A 13,807-nucleotide genomic window follows, 5' to 3' on the forward strand; every position below is an offset into this window, starting at 1 on the left:
CTCCCGATCTGCGATGGCCGTTCTTCCCGGCTCCACGGGCCTCCTCCCTGTGGCAGGAGGAGGCCGGCGGCGGCGCAGCCCCGGCCATCCCGTGCGCCCTGGCCGCGCCGGGCCACGACTCCCGGGCGTGGAGATGCCACGACGTCCCACGTGATCCCCGGGCCCGCGCGGGGCCGTCTCGCGGGTGTTAAATCAAAGGTCACGACAAAACGGACCTGCCGGCTCGCCAAGAGAAATGTCCTCCCGGGAGATGAAAAAATGACGCCCCGGCGCGGCCACGTGTGGCGCCTAGCCTCCGCCGATTGCTCCGGGGCGGGGCGCGGCGACCGCCGAGGAGGCGACGGCTGCGGGGCCCGGGTGCGGGAGGCGGCGGGCTTGGTGAGCACCGAGCCCCCGGCACGCGGCGGCCGCAGCCAGCTCGCGCGCCACACCCCCTGCGCAGGCCCGCGCCGTCCGCGCTGCGTGTCCTCGGCTCGGCGGCGGCCCGCGGGGGGTCTCCGGGCCCACCTGTCCCAGGCCGGGGCGGCGCGGCGAGGCGCAGCTTGCGGGCGGGGCGCCAGGGGCCGCGGCGCTGCGCGGGGCTGGGGGTGCGGGAGGGCAGGTCTCGGAGAACAAAGGGCGGGGGGGAGGCCCCGGTGTGTTTGCGGACTTGTTTGTGACTCAGTCCCTTTCACGCGGCGGTTCAAAGGCAGACCTGCAAGCCTCGCCAGGAAGAGAAAGAATTTGGGGGCGGGGGCGGCTCGGGCGCAGCACTTCCGTCCAGCCGCGCTCGCTCGGCGCTGCCCCGCAGTCCCCGGCCGGCGCAGCGCGGGGTCACCAGCGCCCCGGGCGGCGGGCGGGCTGCCAGCCAGCAACTTCCCCGCACCCTGCGGGATTTATGACCCCACCCCCGCCCCAGCGCTCGGTCGCGCAATGTCAGGCAGGAGCGGCGCCGCGGCATAAAATGGATCCCGGCCGGCGCGGCGGCGGCGGCGGCGGCGGCGGCAGGCAGGCGGCGGGCCCCCGGGTGGCGGGGCCGCGGCTCCCGGGGCTCGGCGCGGCAGCCGGGCGCACACGCGCGCGCTGACCGCGGACGGCGCGGGCCACGCGGAGCCGCCCCTCTCCCTGCCCTCGCGCAACTGTCAGGCGAAGCGGGCCGGCGCATATTGGCTCGGCGACACGCCGAGGCTCCTCCCCGAGCCTGGATCTTTATATTTTGGGAGAATTTCTTTTGAACTCAGTTACCGCGCTCGGTGAAGGAGACAAGTCCACCCCCACCCCCACCCCCCGCGGGCTGGGCGGACGGAGTTCACGCGCCGGCCGGGGCCCGGGCTCGCCGGCGTCCTGCGGGGCTGCGAGTCTGGATCGCACCCCTGCGTTTCCCGGTGCGGGGCCGAGGAATAGGCCGGCCGTCTGGCTGTGACTGCCGGCAGAGAACGCGTGCCCGGAGGAGGCACGGCGCGAGGATGAAACGCATCGGAAGAGAAGAATAACCGGCCACCTCCACCCTCCCCGCAGCCTCACTGCTCCCGTGACTTGGCTTTTATGCCCCCTCCCCCCGGCTAGGAAACCTTGACTTGCGGGCCAAGAACAACCCCCTGCAACCCGGGGCGCGTCTGGGTCTCGAGACCCCCCTCCCCCTTTGGATGCAGCCGTGCTGGAAGGAACCCCGAGACGCTCTGCTCCGGAGAAGCCACGATGAATTCCGTAGCTGGGAATAAAGAGAGGCTTGCGGTCTCCAGCAGGGGCAAGAAATACGGGGTAAGTTGCGCCGGGCACGGCGCGGAGACGCCTTTCCAGGCCCATCCCGGCCGGCCGGCCCCTTCCCGGGACGTGCGGCCCCGCGCGCCGGTGGCCAGCGCGCGGCCCCGAGCCCTGCTCCCGCGGCAGCTGCGCCTCCGCCGGGCCGTGCGCGCTCGCCTCGCTCTCGCAGTGCTCCGCGTCCTCTGGTCCCTGCCTCATCCCGGCACCGGGAACTTTTGCAGCATTCCTGGACTTCCAGGCAGAGTTAAGCCCGAGGGGAAGGGTCTCCCGTGGATTCTCTGCGGTTCCTCGGGTCGTCTCCCTGGAGCCTGGAGACCCCTCCTGTGACTTGCGGGATACGGAGGGCTTGCGCCCGAGTGAATAAAAAAGCCCCCAGATCACCGTCTCCCCCGCCCCGCGAAGGGTCTTCGGAGATCTTTTATCCTGGGCTCTCGCTTGGGTGGGTGCCTGGTTCCAAAGCGCGGGGCGCCCAATCTGCGGCCTCCCCCTGCAGAGACGGCTGGGTGCCACCCCCCCTAGTCCCCCAACGAGCCCTTCTCCTGACCCCAGAGGAGTCCGCCGGCGACCGGGGACGGGCGCAAGGGGTGACTCGGGCGGTGGGGACTCACTTGGGGGCAGTTAGCGACACAGATGGAGGCAGGACTGTTTGGCCGCAGGCCTTAGAGCGCTCCCGAAGCGGCGCCCTTGGGCGTTCGCCGGACCCTCGGCGGCGACTGAGTGCCCCCGCGGGCGAGCACCCCCAGCCGGGCCAGCTCCGGTGCGCGCGAGCAACCGCCCCGCAGCTCCTGACGCCGCGTGTCTCGCCCGCAGGTGAATGAAGTCTGCTCGCCCACCAAGCCCGCGGCGCCCTTCTCCCCTGAGAGCTGGTACCGGAAAGCGTATGAGGAGTCGCGCGCCGGCAGCCGGCCCACCCCCGAGGGCGCGGGCTCGGCGCTCGGCTCGTCCGGGACCCCGTCCCCCGGCTCGGGCACCTCGTCCCCGAGCTCCTTCACGGGCTCCCCGGGCCCCGCCTCTCCGGGCATTGGCACCAGCTCGCCGGGCTCCCTGGGCGGCTCGCCGGGCTTCGGCACGGGCTCCCCGGGCTCGGGCAGCGGCGGCGGCTCCTCCCCCGGCTCGGACCGCGGCGTCTGGTGCGAGAACTGCAACGCCCGCCTGGTGGAGCTGAAGAGGCAAGCCCTGAAGCTGCTCCTCCCGGGGCCCTTCCCCGGCAAGGTGAGCGCCGCGGCGCGGGGGGCGCGGCCGGGAGGGAGGCGCCGGGTGAGCCGCGACCCGGGGTGGGCGCCAGCGGCTCCGCACCGCCCGGCACCGCAGCTGCCGGGCCCGCCGCGACCTCGCGCCCCGCTGGCGCTGACGGCTGCTGCTCCACACCCCTGGGGGTGCTGGCTCGGGGCGACCCTACGCGCCCCCCCCGCCGCCAGGCGGTCCTGCAGCTGACGGGGCGCGCCCCCGGGGTTCGTCCCGCGGTCCCCGACGCGGGGCTGCGGGCCGCCCATTGGCCTTTCCGCCCCACCCCCACCTGCGATCCCTTGCGAAGACCTGGAGGGGAGCGTTTCCCCATAACTGTCTGTGTCCATCTGAGGACCACTAAGAGGTGGCGGCCGGCTGCGCGTCGAGCACGTTGACCCTCCATGGCAACGGTGCGGCGTGGCGGGACCCCCCCGGGCTGCCGAGTGTCACACAATGCAGGCCTGTTTGTGCTGCGGGGTGCGAGTACTATCCAGTGATAATATTTACTCTTCCACTTCAAAGAGGTTTTTTTTTTTTTTTTTTTTTTTAATGTTAATCAATGGTGAGGGAGACAATCCTGTCAAGAAGTCAGGATTGTTGTGGAGGTTTTTCTGACCTTGTGCAGTGGCATTTCCCAGTTTATATTGCTTTGACTTTGGAGATGAAATACTGTGATTTTTTTGAGGAGTGGAGTTTAGAAACGGCTGCGTCGGCCTGCCTGCACGCCTGCTTATCCTAACACACGCGCGTTGATGTTTTTACGGATGTGCCACAAATAGCCACTGATGCTGTGAAATTGTTGGAAATCACCTCCAGGAAAGTTGGGTTGTGCGTCTAGAACTCATCTCAAAAACAATTACCTCGGGGTGTGCTGTCAGTGTGCCTTTTTGTAGTGTGGTACTGCCTGTGCCAGGACACCCCAGGACTCAAAGCTCATGCCTCACCTTGGGTACCAGGCCCTGCAATTTCACGCCATCTCTTCACTCCCATGTATTTGCTGTTTGGCCGTTCATCAATATTCATTGATTTTCTACCCCCACTTCAAGGCTCCGTAGTGCAGATAACAGGTACAAACACTCCTAGTCCATGCGGAGCTTATTTTCTGATGGATGACGCGGGCAGGAACCACAAAAGGCACAGGTCATAATTGATTTGCATCTGCCATGCGTGCCACAAAGGAGGGTGTGTTAGGTCCTGTGAGGTCGTGTAAGGGGATGGGGCGTGTGATTAGGATGGGAAGAGCCTTGGTTTTTAAAGATGGGTATCATCTGGTAGTTGGCGATTCCATTAAGTCAGAGCCTATCTGATTATTTTAGAATGTTCTTGAGGACCCCTTCGTTTGATAGGCTCTTCTGTGCATGTGTTGTTGTTTGAGTATTGGTCATGTGTGAAAGTAAACCAAAATAGTCCTCTTTCGTGAAAATGGAAGAAGGGAAAGAAAAATCCTGGGTGGAAGACACAAATGTTGAAGCTTAAATGCGTCTGTTCCCGTTTACGGAGTCACGTGACAAACCCGGTTTCTGAAGCGGCCCGCAGCATTCATCTACATGTTACAGGAGGCAGTATATTCACCCGGTTTATTTACGTGACGTTGGAGTTGAATAATGGTCAGACCGAGTGGAGGCCCCAGAAGCAGCACTGGAGCCCTGGACCTCAACGTTCTCCCATGACTTCCAGCGACATAGGGATGTGGTGGAAGGCCGCTGGTCACAGGGACCCTCACAAGGGACCACCCCAAGCGCACACGTGACTATCTCAGTGCCACAGTTGCCCAGGTTTGATAGGGGGTCAGCTCAGCGAAGCGCGCCATCAGGTGCAGAGGGGTGTCTGGTGCTCGGCGGGGGTGGGGTGGGGTGGGGTGGGGTTCCGGTGTGGTGCGTTTCAGGGCCTTGATTCTGACAACAAATCTGTGTGTCTTTAGGAATAATAATTTTAGGGACGGTCTCCGTGCTTTAAGCATTTGTACCCCCTACTTAGGCACCATGCTGTTATTCCTTTATTGTTGGTGGTGTTTGAAACCAGCAGTTGCCGTGTTACCCGGCACACCGTGGGGGAGCCCATGTCACTCGGAGACAAGTCCTTCCTTCCCCAGGCAGCATTGGTGGGCAGACTGTGGACCTTGGGCACGGAAGGAGTTAAGTTTCATTAGAACAAGTGCAGTATTTGTGACTGCAACATGGGGTTAGCCCTGGAGAATAAGAGTCTGGAAGATAAAGACATGTTTTTGAGGGGTAATTAGCAAGAATTATCTTTGTAATTCACTTCAGATGCTTAACTGCATTCGGGGGATATTTTCTTCAGTAGAGTATTAAATTCGACTAGGTGGCATTAAAAGTCTCCCAGGCAGTCAAAGGCAGAAGCGCACATCCACAAACCTTCTTATTAAGTTCTCTCTCCACCACTGATTTCTTTTGGGACATTGAGTAAATCAGTTTTCTTCTATTTTTTTTTAAACTTTCTCACTGATAGACTAAGGAAAAAATGATTCAAACTTAAAATGTCACTCTAAGGTGAGGTTTGGCAAGAGCTTCCTTTTTTTTAAAAAAAATTTTATTTATTTATTTGAAAGGCAGAGCTACAGAGAGGCAGGGGTAGAGAGAGAAAGGTCTTCCATCCACTGGTTCACTCCCCAGATGACCACAACAGCCGGAGCTGCATGGATTTGAAGCCAGGAGCTTCCTTCAGGTCTCCCATGCAGGTACAGGGGCCCAGGGACTTGGGCTATCTTCCACTGCTTTTCCAGGTCATAGCAGAGAGTGCTTCCATTTTTTAAGGGAAAGACATGAGTCTGATGATTATTAATGAGACAAGAATCTTTGAGAGACATGTTTTTGCAGAGCTGAAGGTTTTTTTTTACCAAACATTGCCACTTCTGGTTCCTGATGTCAGTATATCCCCAAATATTATGTGGCCAACGTGTATTCTTGGTCCCATTGGGTTTCCTAGTTCTGTCTTTGGGGCAGTTGCTTAGGGAGGGGATACCCTGCAGAGGGGTCTGGGTAGTCCCAGAAGTTAGTGGTTGGCTCTGGTGGCCTGAAAGTGCCCACTTATTCTGAGTACTCTCAGAAGTCACATGACCACTGGAGGTGGGGCTTCAGGGCAGAAGACAATGTGACTTGGGGCCAGCCTCTATCTGCCACGCCAGCATCCCATATGTGTGCCCGTTCAAGTCCTGGCTGCTCCACTTCTGATAAGCTCCCTGCTGATGTGCCTGGGAAAGCAGTGGAAGATGGCCAAGTGCTTAAGCCCCTGCACCCACGTGGGAGACTGGGTGGCAGCTCTTGACTCCTGGCTTCAGCTTGGTCCAGCCCTGGCTGTTGCAGCCATTCAGGGAGTGAACCAGCTGATGGAAGATAAAATCTTACCAAACAACAGAATGCCTTGGATGTAACTAGGGGAATGGGTGAGAGGCAGGAAACGGGAGGAGTCACAGATTTGCATGGAACTCAGACAGAAGGATGATAATGGATTTGGATCTCCTTGGGTTGAGTTGGAGTTTTCCAGAGAAGAGGCGGAGTGAGCAGAGGCAGATTTAATAATGAAACAGGTTGTTACTGGCTATTTCATGGCTCTGAGATGTGGTCATGGTGAGCCCTCCTGCCTGTGGTCCTGGTGCTGCAGGTTCAGCGTGTCCTGTGGCGGCCCACCTGGGTGCTTGGAGACCTGGGTCTGGGGAGCAGACTGTAAAACATCGGGACTGACTGTTATGACTTGAGCGGTAAAGGCGTGCGCACCGGCTTCCCATCATTTCTCTTTTAGTGCTAGTGCAAGTGGTCAGCTAAAACAGGGCATGTGAAGAGCTGTGATTTGAAGTGAGCGCAGTGCTTCTCCCCGTGGTAGCGCTCCGGTGTAAACATAAAATCGCCTCCTGTCCGGTGGCAAGAGCGTCTTTCCTATTTTATGGGCAGTCGGGGCACCAGGCCAGAAATGGGGGCCAGGGAAGGAGTCTCCCGTTTTGGGGCTGGTCTAGATCGCACTGATACCCGCGACAGGACTTTTGAATTGGCTGTGGAAGTCCTGCGAAACATCAGCCCAAGGAAGGTCCCTGGAGGAAGCAGAAATGTTCCAGGTTGGCAGAAGGTTATCAGACATCTGTTCATTTCCATATCAATAAAAGAAATTCTTTTATGTCAAGGGAAAAAAAAGGCCCAGAACCACATTCCTATCTGATTTTTTCTCAGTCACATATTCTCAGTCCATTTATGCCCCAGAAACATCAGGCAGATTAGCCAGACACGCTGAGAAGGGGTGGCCGGGAGTTGCAGAGATGAAAGAAAGGAATGCGTCACAGGGGTCAGAGACACCGACCGTGGGCCCTAAATAGAGCTCGAGGGAGTCTAGACTTGGGGGCAGAGCGATATTAATACACACACTTGTTTCTGCGCGTTGCCAGCTCCAGAAAAGGGATGTGAAAAAATAAGTATTCCAAAGGATTCTCCCCGAAGCTGTCGTACAGCTTTATAAATAGATAACATAGACGTTGTGTTTTAAAGACTTTTGAATTAGGAAGGAATTCTAGTGGAAATCATCTAAGACAAGACCGTTTAAAAAAAGCTGCATTGGAGTCTCATCTCAGAAGTATTTTGGATACAGCTAATAGTTGGTAGATCAGTAATGACAAAATCCTGCAGCATTTATCATTTAAACACTTCTAAAGTGTGTTAGGAGTTTCTAAAAACACTCCCAGGGCAGTCATTTCTTCTTGAAGGTGTTGCGAGCTCTGGATGGATGGCTTCACCTTGTACCAGACTTGGAACTGGGAACCAATGTGGTCAGTTTTTATGGTGACTTAATTCACTTTGCAAACATCCCTGGCCTGTGGCAGTTTCTTCCCTGCTCATTGCAGATGGGATTACTGCATTAGAAATGTGATGTTTAAACGGTCGAGGCTGGTAGTCAGCCAGCATTTGGAAGGAGTAAGCCAGTTAAAATGTAGGCACCTTCAGCTCTTTGGCGTTATGTCACAGGTTGGACCACTCATCAGCCAGCAGTCATGCCAATGTAGTAGTCATGGTGATGATAAATGGGCACCATCCTTGTCCTTATGTGTCAGGCACTGTACCAAGACACACACATACACAACCTCAGGGAGCAAAATGGACACGAACTTGGTTGCTTTTCTTCACTCTGGAGTTCCAGGTGCTTGATTGTGGCTAAGGTCACAAAAGGAGGCCTGAATAAAAAGTGCAAGGCCCAGAGAGATCCAAGCACACTTCCATCCCAGAGCCACTGTGTGTAACTGCTCCTCTCACCCCCCGCTGGACAATGTGTGGTCTCCCCCTACCCTCACCCACCTTTGGGGAGTGGGGAGGTGGGTGAAGACCAAGACCCAGTCTCTTTAAGGAACACAAAACCAATGTCCTCTCTCCCATTATCTTGACCACATATAAAGCATCTTTGCTTGGCTTTGTAGATGCCGCCTAATGGGTCTTGTTGCAGGGAAGGAGTGCTGTGTAAAACGGGCTCCTGATGGACCTTTCACCCTGATGTGCACTTAGCAGAATGAGCTCATTTAAAGCACCGTTCGTTGTGCAGGTGCAGAAGGCCTGCATTCGTTGGGATTCCTAGATCACTTTTGAAATATTTATCAAGACATCACATGGAGTTGTAGCCCCGTCCTGCCTGCCTTTACCCTGGAATGCTTCAGAACACATGTAAAGCTGCATATGGGGGCCCGTGTTGGTGGTGTAGCAGGGTCAGCCTCTGCCTGCGGTGCCGGCATCCCGTCTGAGCACCCGTGTGAGTCCTGGCAGCTCCAGTTCCTATCCAGCTCCCTGCTCATGCATCTGGGGAAACAGTGGAAGGCAGCCCAAGTGCTTGGGGCTCTGCCATTCATGTGGGAGACCTGGATGGAGCTGCAGAATCCTGGCTTTGGCCTGGCCCAGTCTGGGTCAATGCAGTCATTTTTGGAATGAACCAGTAGATGCAAAATCTGTTTCTCTCTCTGATTCTCTCCCTGTAACTCTGCCTTTCAAATAAATATTTTTTTAAAAAATTGGATTTTGAGTCATGGTTAGAGAGGTGTCTGTCCACCACTTTCAGGGTTTTGTTTCTATTTGAAAGGCAGACAGACAGCTTCCGTCTGCTCCTTCACTTCCCAAATGCTCACAGCAGGCGAGGCTGGGCCAGGCCACAACCAGGAGTCTGGAACTCATTTCAGGTCCTCCGCATGAGGGGTAGGGACCCAGGTACTTGAGCCTGTTTTCTCCCAGGGTGCACATTAGCAGGAAGCTGGATAGGAAGGGGAGCTGCGACGTGGGATACATTGACGTCCAAAGCATCATCCTAGCTGCTGTGCCAAATGCCTGCCTCACCTCCAGGTTTTAAAGGAATTTACGTTTTCTTCTAGTATTTTTAGTTTCCTTTTTGATACTTAGATCTCTGACCCACTGGGAGATTATTTTGGTGTATAATGAAAGGTATAGATGAATTTTATCTTCTAAATGTCCACTTGCACCCAGACCCTTATTGAAACACCCATTTCCTCCCATCGTGATCCTAAACTGAATTTCCAGGTGTACTGGAGTCTACTGCTGGATCTTCCATTGCGCTCTGTTTGTCTCCTCATGTACCAGTTCCACACTGTTTCACCTGCAGGAGCTTTGCAGCGTGCTTTAGTGTTGGGTGGGGCTAGCTTTCTCCTCCAGACAACATGTTCCTTTTTTTTTTGAGTTTCCTGGTTGTTCTTTCCTGACCACTTTCCCACGTGAACTTTGGGAGCCACTTGTCTAACTCCAAAATTTGTTTCTCCTACCTGCAACTGTGCTGAATGTAGTGATTGTTCAGAGGAGGGGTTGAGAGTTGGTGTCTTTACGATGTCAAACCTTTCCCAAAATGCTGGAATGCCCTTCCATTTGAACAGGCCTACTTTTCAGAAATTTAAAGAGACTTCTTCAAATAGGTTTTGCACAGTCTTTAAAATTTAGTCTTAGATATTGTTATATCTTTTGTTGCTATTATAAATGGGATCTTCCCCTTCCTTATCTCTTCTAATTGATACTTACTGATATTTGTCAAGTTTATTTATTTACATATTTTGCATCCTGTTCTCTTACTTTTAAAAATGGTTTTCACTTTATTTGAAAGGCAGAGACAGACACGGAGCTCTTCCATCCACTGGTTCATTCTCTAAAAGCCTACAACAGCCAAGGGCTGGGCCAGGCTGAAACCAGACACCTGGAACTCACCAGGCCTCCCACATGGATGGTTCAGATCCGGGACTTGAGCTGTCTTTTGCTGCCTCCCAGGGTCTGTATTAGCAGGAAGCTGGATTGGAAGTGGAAGAGCCAGGACTTGAACCAAGCACTCTGATATGGGATGTGGACATTCCAAGTGGCAACTCACCCATTGTGCCCAAGGTTGTATTATTGACTTTTATGTATTTATGTTATAAAATGATATAACATTATATACAATAACATATAAAATAGGTTATATGTTATTATGTATTCATTTTTTTAAGAAGCTGGTTTTAAAAAATGACTTCTTTAAATAGATATATCAATACGGTGTTCCTTTGCTGATTTTATGCCTGTAATTGTTTTCTTTTTTTTTTTTTTAAAGATTTATTTATTTTTTTGAAAGACAAAACTACAGATAGAGAGAGGGAGAGACAGAGAGAGGTCTTCCATCTACTGGTTCACTCCTCAAATGGCCGCAACGGCCAGAGCTGGGTCGATCTGAAGCTAGGAGCTTCTTCTAGGTGGTTGCAGGGGCCCAAGGACTTGGGCTACCTTCCATTGCCTTCCCAGACCATCAGCAGGGAGCTGGATCGGAAATGGAGCAGCTGGGACTCTAACTGTCGCCCATATGGGATGCTGGCACTGCGGGTGGATGCCTAACCTACTACTTGGCCCCAGTTGTTTTCTCTTGTTTGCTGCATGGTTTAATACTTAAAATACAGTGTTAAATAGTACTAATATAGTGGACATGGGCAAAGATTTTTCCCGTTAAGGAAGATGTTGACTTTTGGACTAAGGTCTCTCTGAATTTCTAAAAGTGAAGGAAGTAACCAGCAACTCCTATTTTATTTAGTTGGTTTTTTTTTTTTTAAAGCAGAAATGGGTGTTATATTTTCCAAGTGTCTTTTTCAGTGTTTAGGTAGATATTCATGTGATTTTCCTTCAGATTTATTAATGTTATGAATTATTATCATCAATTTCCTATTGGCAAAGCATCTTTGCAATTCCCGTAATAAACCCCACTTGGTCATAGTGGTCTTTAAAAACGTGCTGCTAGATTGAGCGTGCTAATATTCCCTGTGTTGTTCTTTCCGATATTCACACCAACAGGTGTTTCTGATTCCTGTTCATGGGCCAGCTTCTGTCCTGTGCCACCTCATAACCAGATCATGAGAAGGGCTAAACTTCCTGCCCCAGAGCCACTCACAGTCTAGAGTGGGAGTGTGGGTATTAAGTGCTGGCCCAGAAGCCATGCGGGCTGCGAGGACGCTCAGCACTGAGCATGGGGAGGCACTGACATCCTAAGTAGAGGCTGTGGCAGATGTAAGGCACCAAGGGGTTGTGCATGCAGTACACTTGGGGACTGGAAGTCAGGTGTCCTTACTGTAGTGCAGCTGGTGCATGAGCCACAGGCTCAGATGATGGCTGCCTGAACTTGAGGACCATGGGCAGCCAGTGAAGGGAGTCAGGAAGGCAATGAAATGATGAGATACACATTTTAAAGGATTGTTCTAGGGCTGGAGCTGTGGTGCTGCTGGTAAAGCTACTCCTGCAACACCATGTGGACACCGGTTCGAGTCCCAGCTGCTCCACTTCATACCCAGCTCCCTGCTAATGCACCTAAGAAAGCAGCAGAAGATGGCCCAAGTGCTTGGGCCCCTGCACCCATGTGGGAGACCCAGATGACGCTCCTGGCTCCTGGCTTGTTGCTACCATCTGGGGAGTGAACCAGCAGATGGAAGATCTCTATCCTGTCTCTCTAACTCTGACCTTCAAATAAATAAATAAATCTTTCCAAAAAATGATTGCTCTGATGGAGGGTGAATTGGAGGAATGGCTTCACTCTTGGGAGGCCCCCTGCAGTGACTTGAGTGCAGGACGACGCTGACCATACTAGGCAGTAGCCACGGCAAGGAGGAGGCAGCTTGGAGCTGAGGAATATTGTGCTGTAGGCACTGCTGTGATGGGGGCTGAGAGAGGGAGCGGTGAGGTTTCTGGCTGGCTCAGGTGTGTGGATGGTGTCGCTAGAGACTGAGATGGGGAAGGTAGCAACGGTGGGGTTTTTGTTACTCTGCGGCCATTTTCAAAAAGGGCTCTGGGTGGCCGGCACCACGGCTCAATAGGCTAATCCTCCACCTGCGGCGCCGGCACACCGGGTTCTAGTCCTGGTCGGGGCGCCGGATTCTGTCCCGGTTGCCCCTCTTCCAGGCCAGCTCTCTGCTGTGGCCAGGGAGTGCAGTGGAGGATGGCCCAGGTGCTTGGGCCCTGCACCCGCATGGGAGACCAGGAGAAGCACCTGGCTCCTGGCTTCAGATCGGCGCAGCGCCAGTATTGGGGGGTGAGCCAACAGAAGGAAGACCTTTCTCTCTCTCTGTCTCTCTCTCTCTCTCTCTCTCTCTCACACACACACACACACACACACACACACACACACTATCTATACCTCTTTCTCTGTCTCTCTGTCTAACTCTGCCTGGCAAAAAAAAAAAAAAAAAAAAAAAAAAAAAGCGACCCCTTTGAGTGGAGATGCCATGAATATGGATTGTGATCCTTGGTCACAGATGGAGATCCCGGCGTTAAGCCCTGTCCTGTTCAGAGCCCCCCAGGGAGGGCTGTGGGCTGCTGCATGTGGCGTCTGGGCCGGGGTGAATGAGGGCGAGCAGATTTCCTGCAGTGGCTGCGCATGCGATGTGCAGCTCTGGGCGGCACCAGGAATTTGGGCTTATCTGGCTTCCAATCCAGTGTTATCGCTCTTAGACAGTTTTCTTTGCAGTTCTGTTTTGCTGATCCTATCACACCCATGCGCCCAGACTCTGTGAAGAAGTCTGGAAATGAAGGAGACCCCTCCCCCACCATGCTGTTCTTTCTGCACATTTCTCAGCTCCCCGAGCTGGTGTGGGGCTTGGAGGAGAGGGCTGTTTAAACTCTGATTAGACACTGGAGACACTCCGAATGCTGCTGCACTGGTTCACGAGTCTGTAGGCTCTATCTAAATACAGCCTCAGTGTCTTAGAGGAGGTTATAGTGGAGGGGCTATTTTTTTTCCCTAAGAAGTAATATTTTAGGACTTCTTCTATAATCTACCTTAGAAAATTTACTGATTTTGAAGTTTGACTTGTCTGTTCTTATACATGCAACCCTCTGCCTGGAGATATAGTCTTTTTTTTTTTCTTTTTTTGACAAGCAGAGTGGACAGTGAGAGAGAGAGACAGAAAGGTCTTCTTCCTTTTGCTGTTGGTTCACCCTCCAATGGCCGCCGCGGCCTGCGTGCTGCAGCTGGTGCACCGCGCTGATCTGATGGCAGGAGCCAGGTGCTTCTGGTCTCCCATGGGGTGCAGGGTCCAAGCACTTGGGCCATCCTCCACTGCACTCCCTGGCCATAGCAGAGAGCTGGCCTGGAAGAGGGGCAACCGGGACAGAATCCGGCGCCCCGACTGGGACTAGAACCCGGTGTGCCGGCGCCGCAGGCGGAGGATTAGCTTAGTGAGCCGCGGCGCCGGCCAAGATATATTCATTCCTAAGCTGCAGATGGCTATGTTTTAAAAATTTACTTGAAAGGCTGAGAAAAGGAGAGACTGAGAAAAGGAGAGCTTGTATCTGCTGGTCCACTCCACAAATGCCCACAACAGCCAGGGTTGGATCAGGCTGAAGCCAGG

At 54.2% G+C, this 13,807-nt stretch overlaps 1 protein-coding gene across 1 annotated transcript in view; it reads left to right on the forward strand.

The window, feature by feature from the left end:
• The first annotated feature begins 616 nt into the window (after nt 1-616).
• Nucleotides 617-13,807, forward strand: part of KIF26B (kinesin family member 26B) — a 513,525-nt gene continuing 500,334 nt past the window's right edge. The window contains exons 1-2 of the mRNA XM_051820805.3: nt 617-1,740; nt 2,554-2,955. Coding sequence (XP_051676765.3) covers nt 1,678-1,740; nt 2,554-2,955 — 465 coding nt within the window. The 5' untranslated portion in view covers nt 617-1,677. The remainder of the gene's footprint in view (nt 1,741-2,553; nt 2,956-13,807) is intronic.

Source organism: Oryctolagus cuniculus, chromosome 13, assembly GCF_051225735.1.
Source record: "Oryctolagus cuniculus isolate XC-2025 breed Fujian yellow rabbit chromosome 13, ASM5122573v1, whole genome shotgun sequence".
Classification (NCBI taxonomy): domain Eukaryota; kingdom Metazoa; phylum Chordata; class Mammalia; order Lagomorpha; family Leporidae; genus Oryctolagus; species Oryctolagus cuniculus.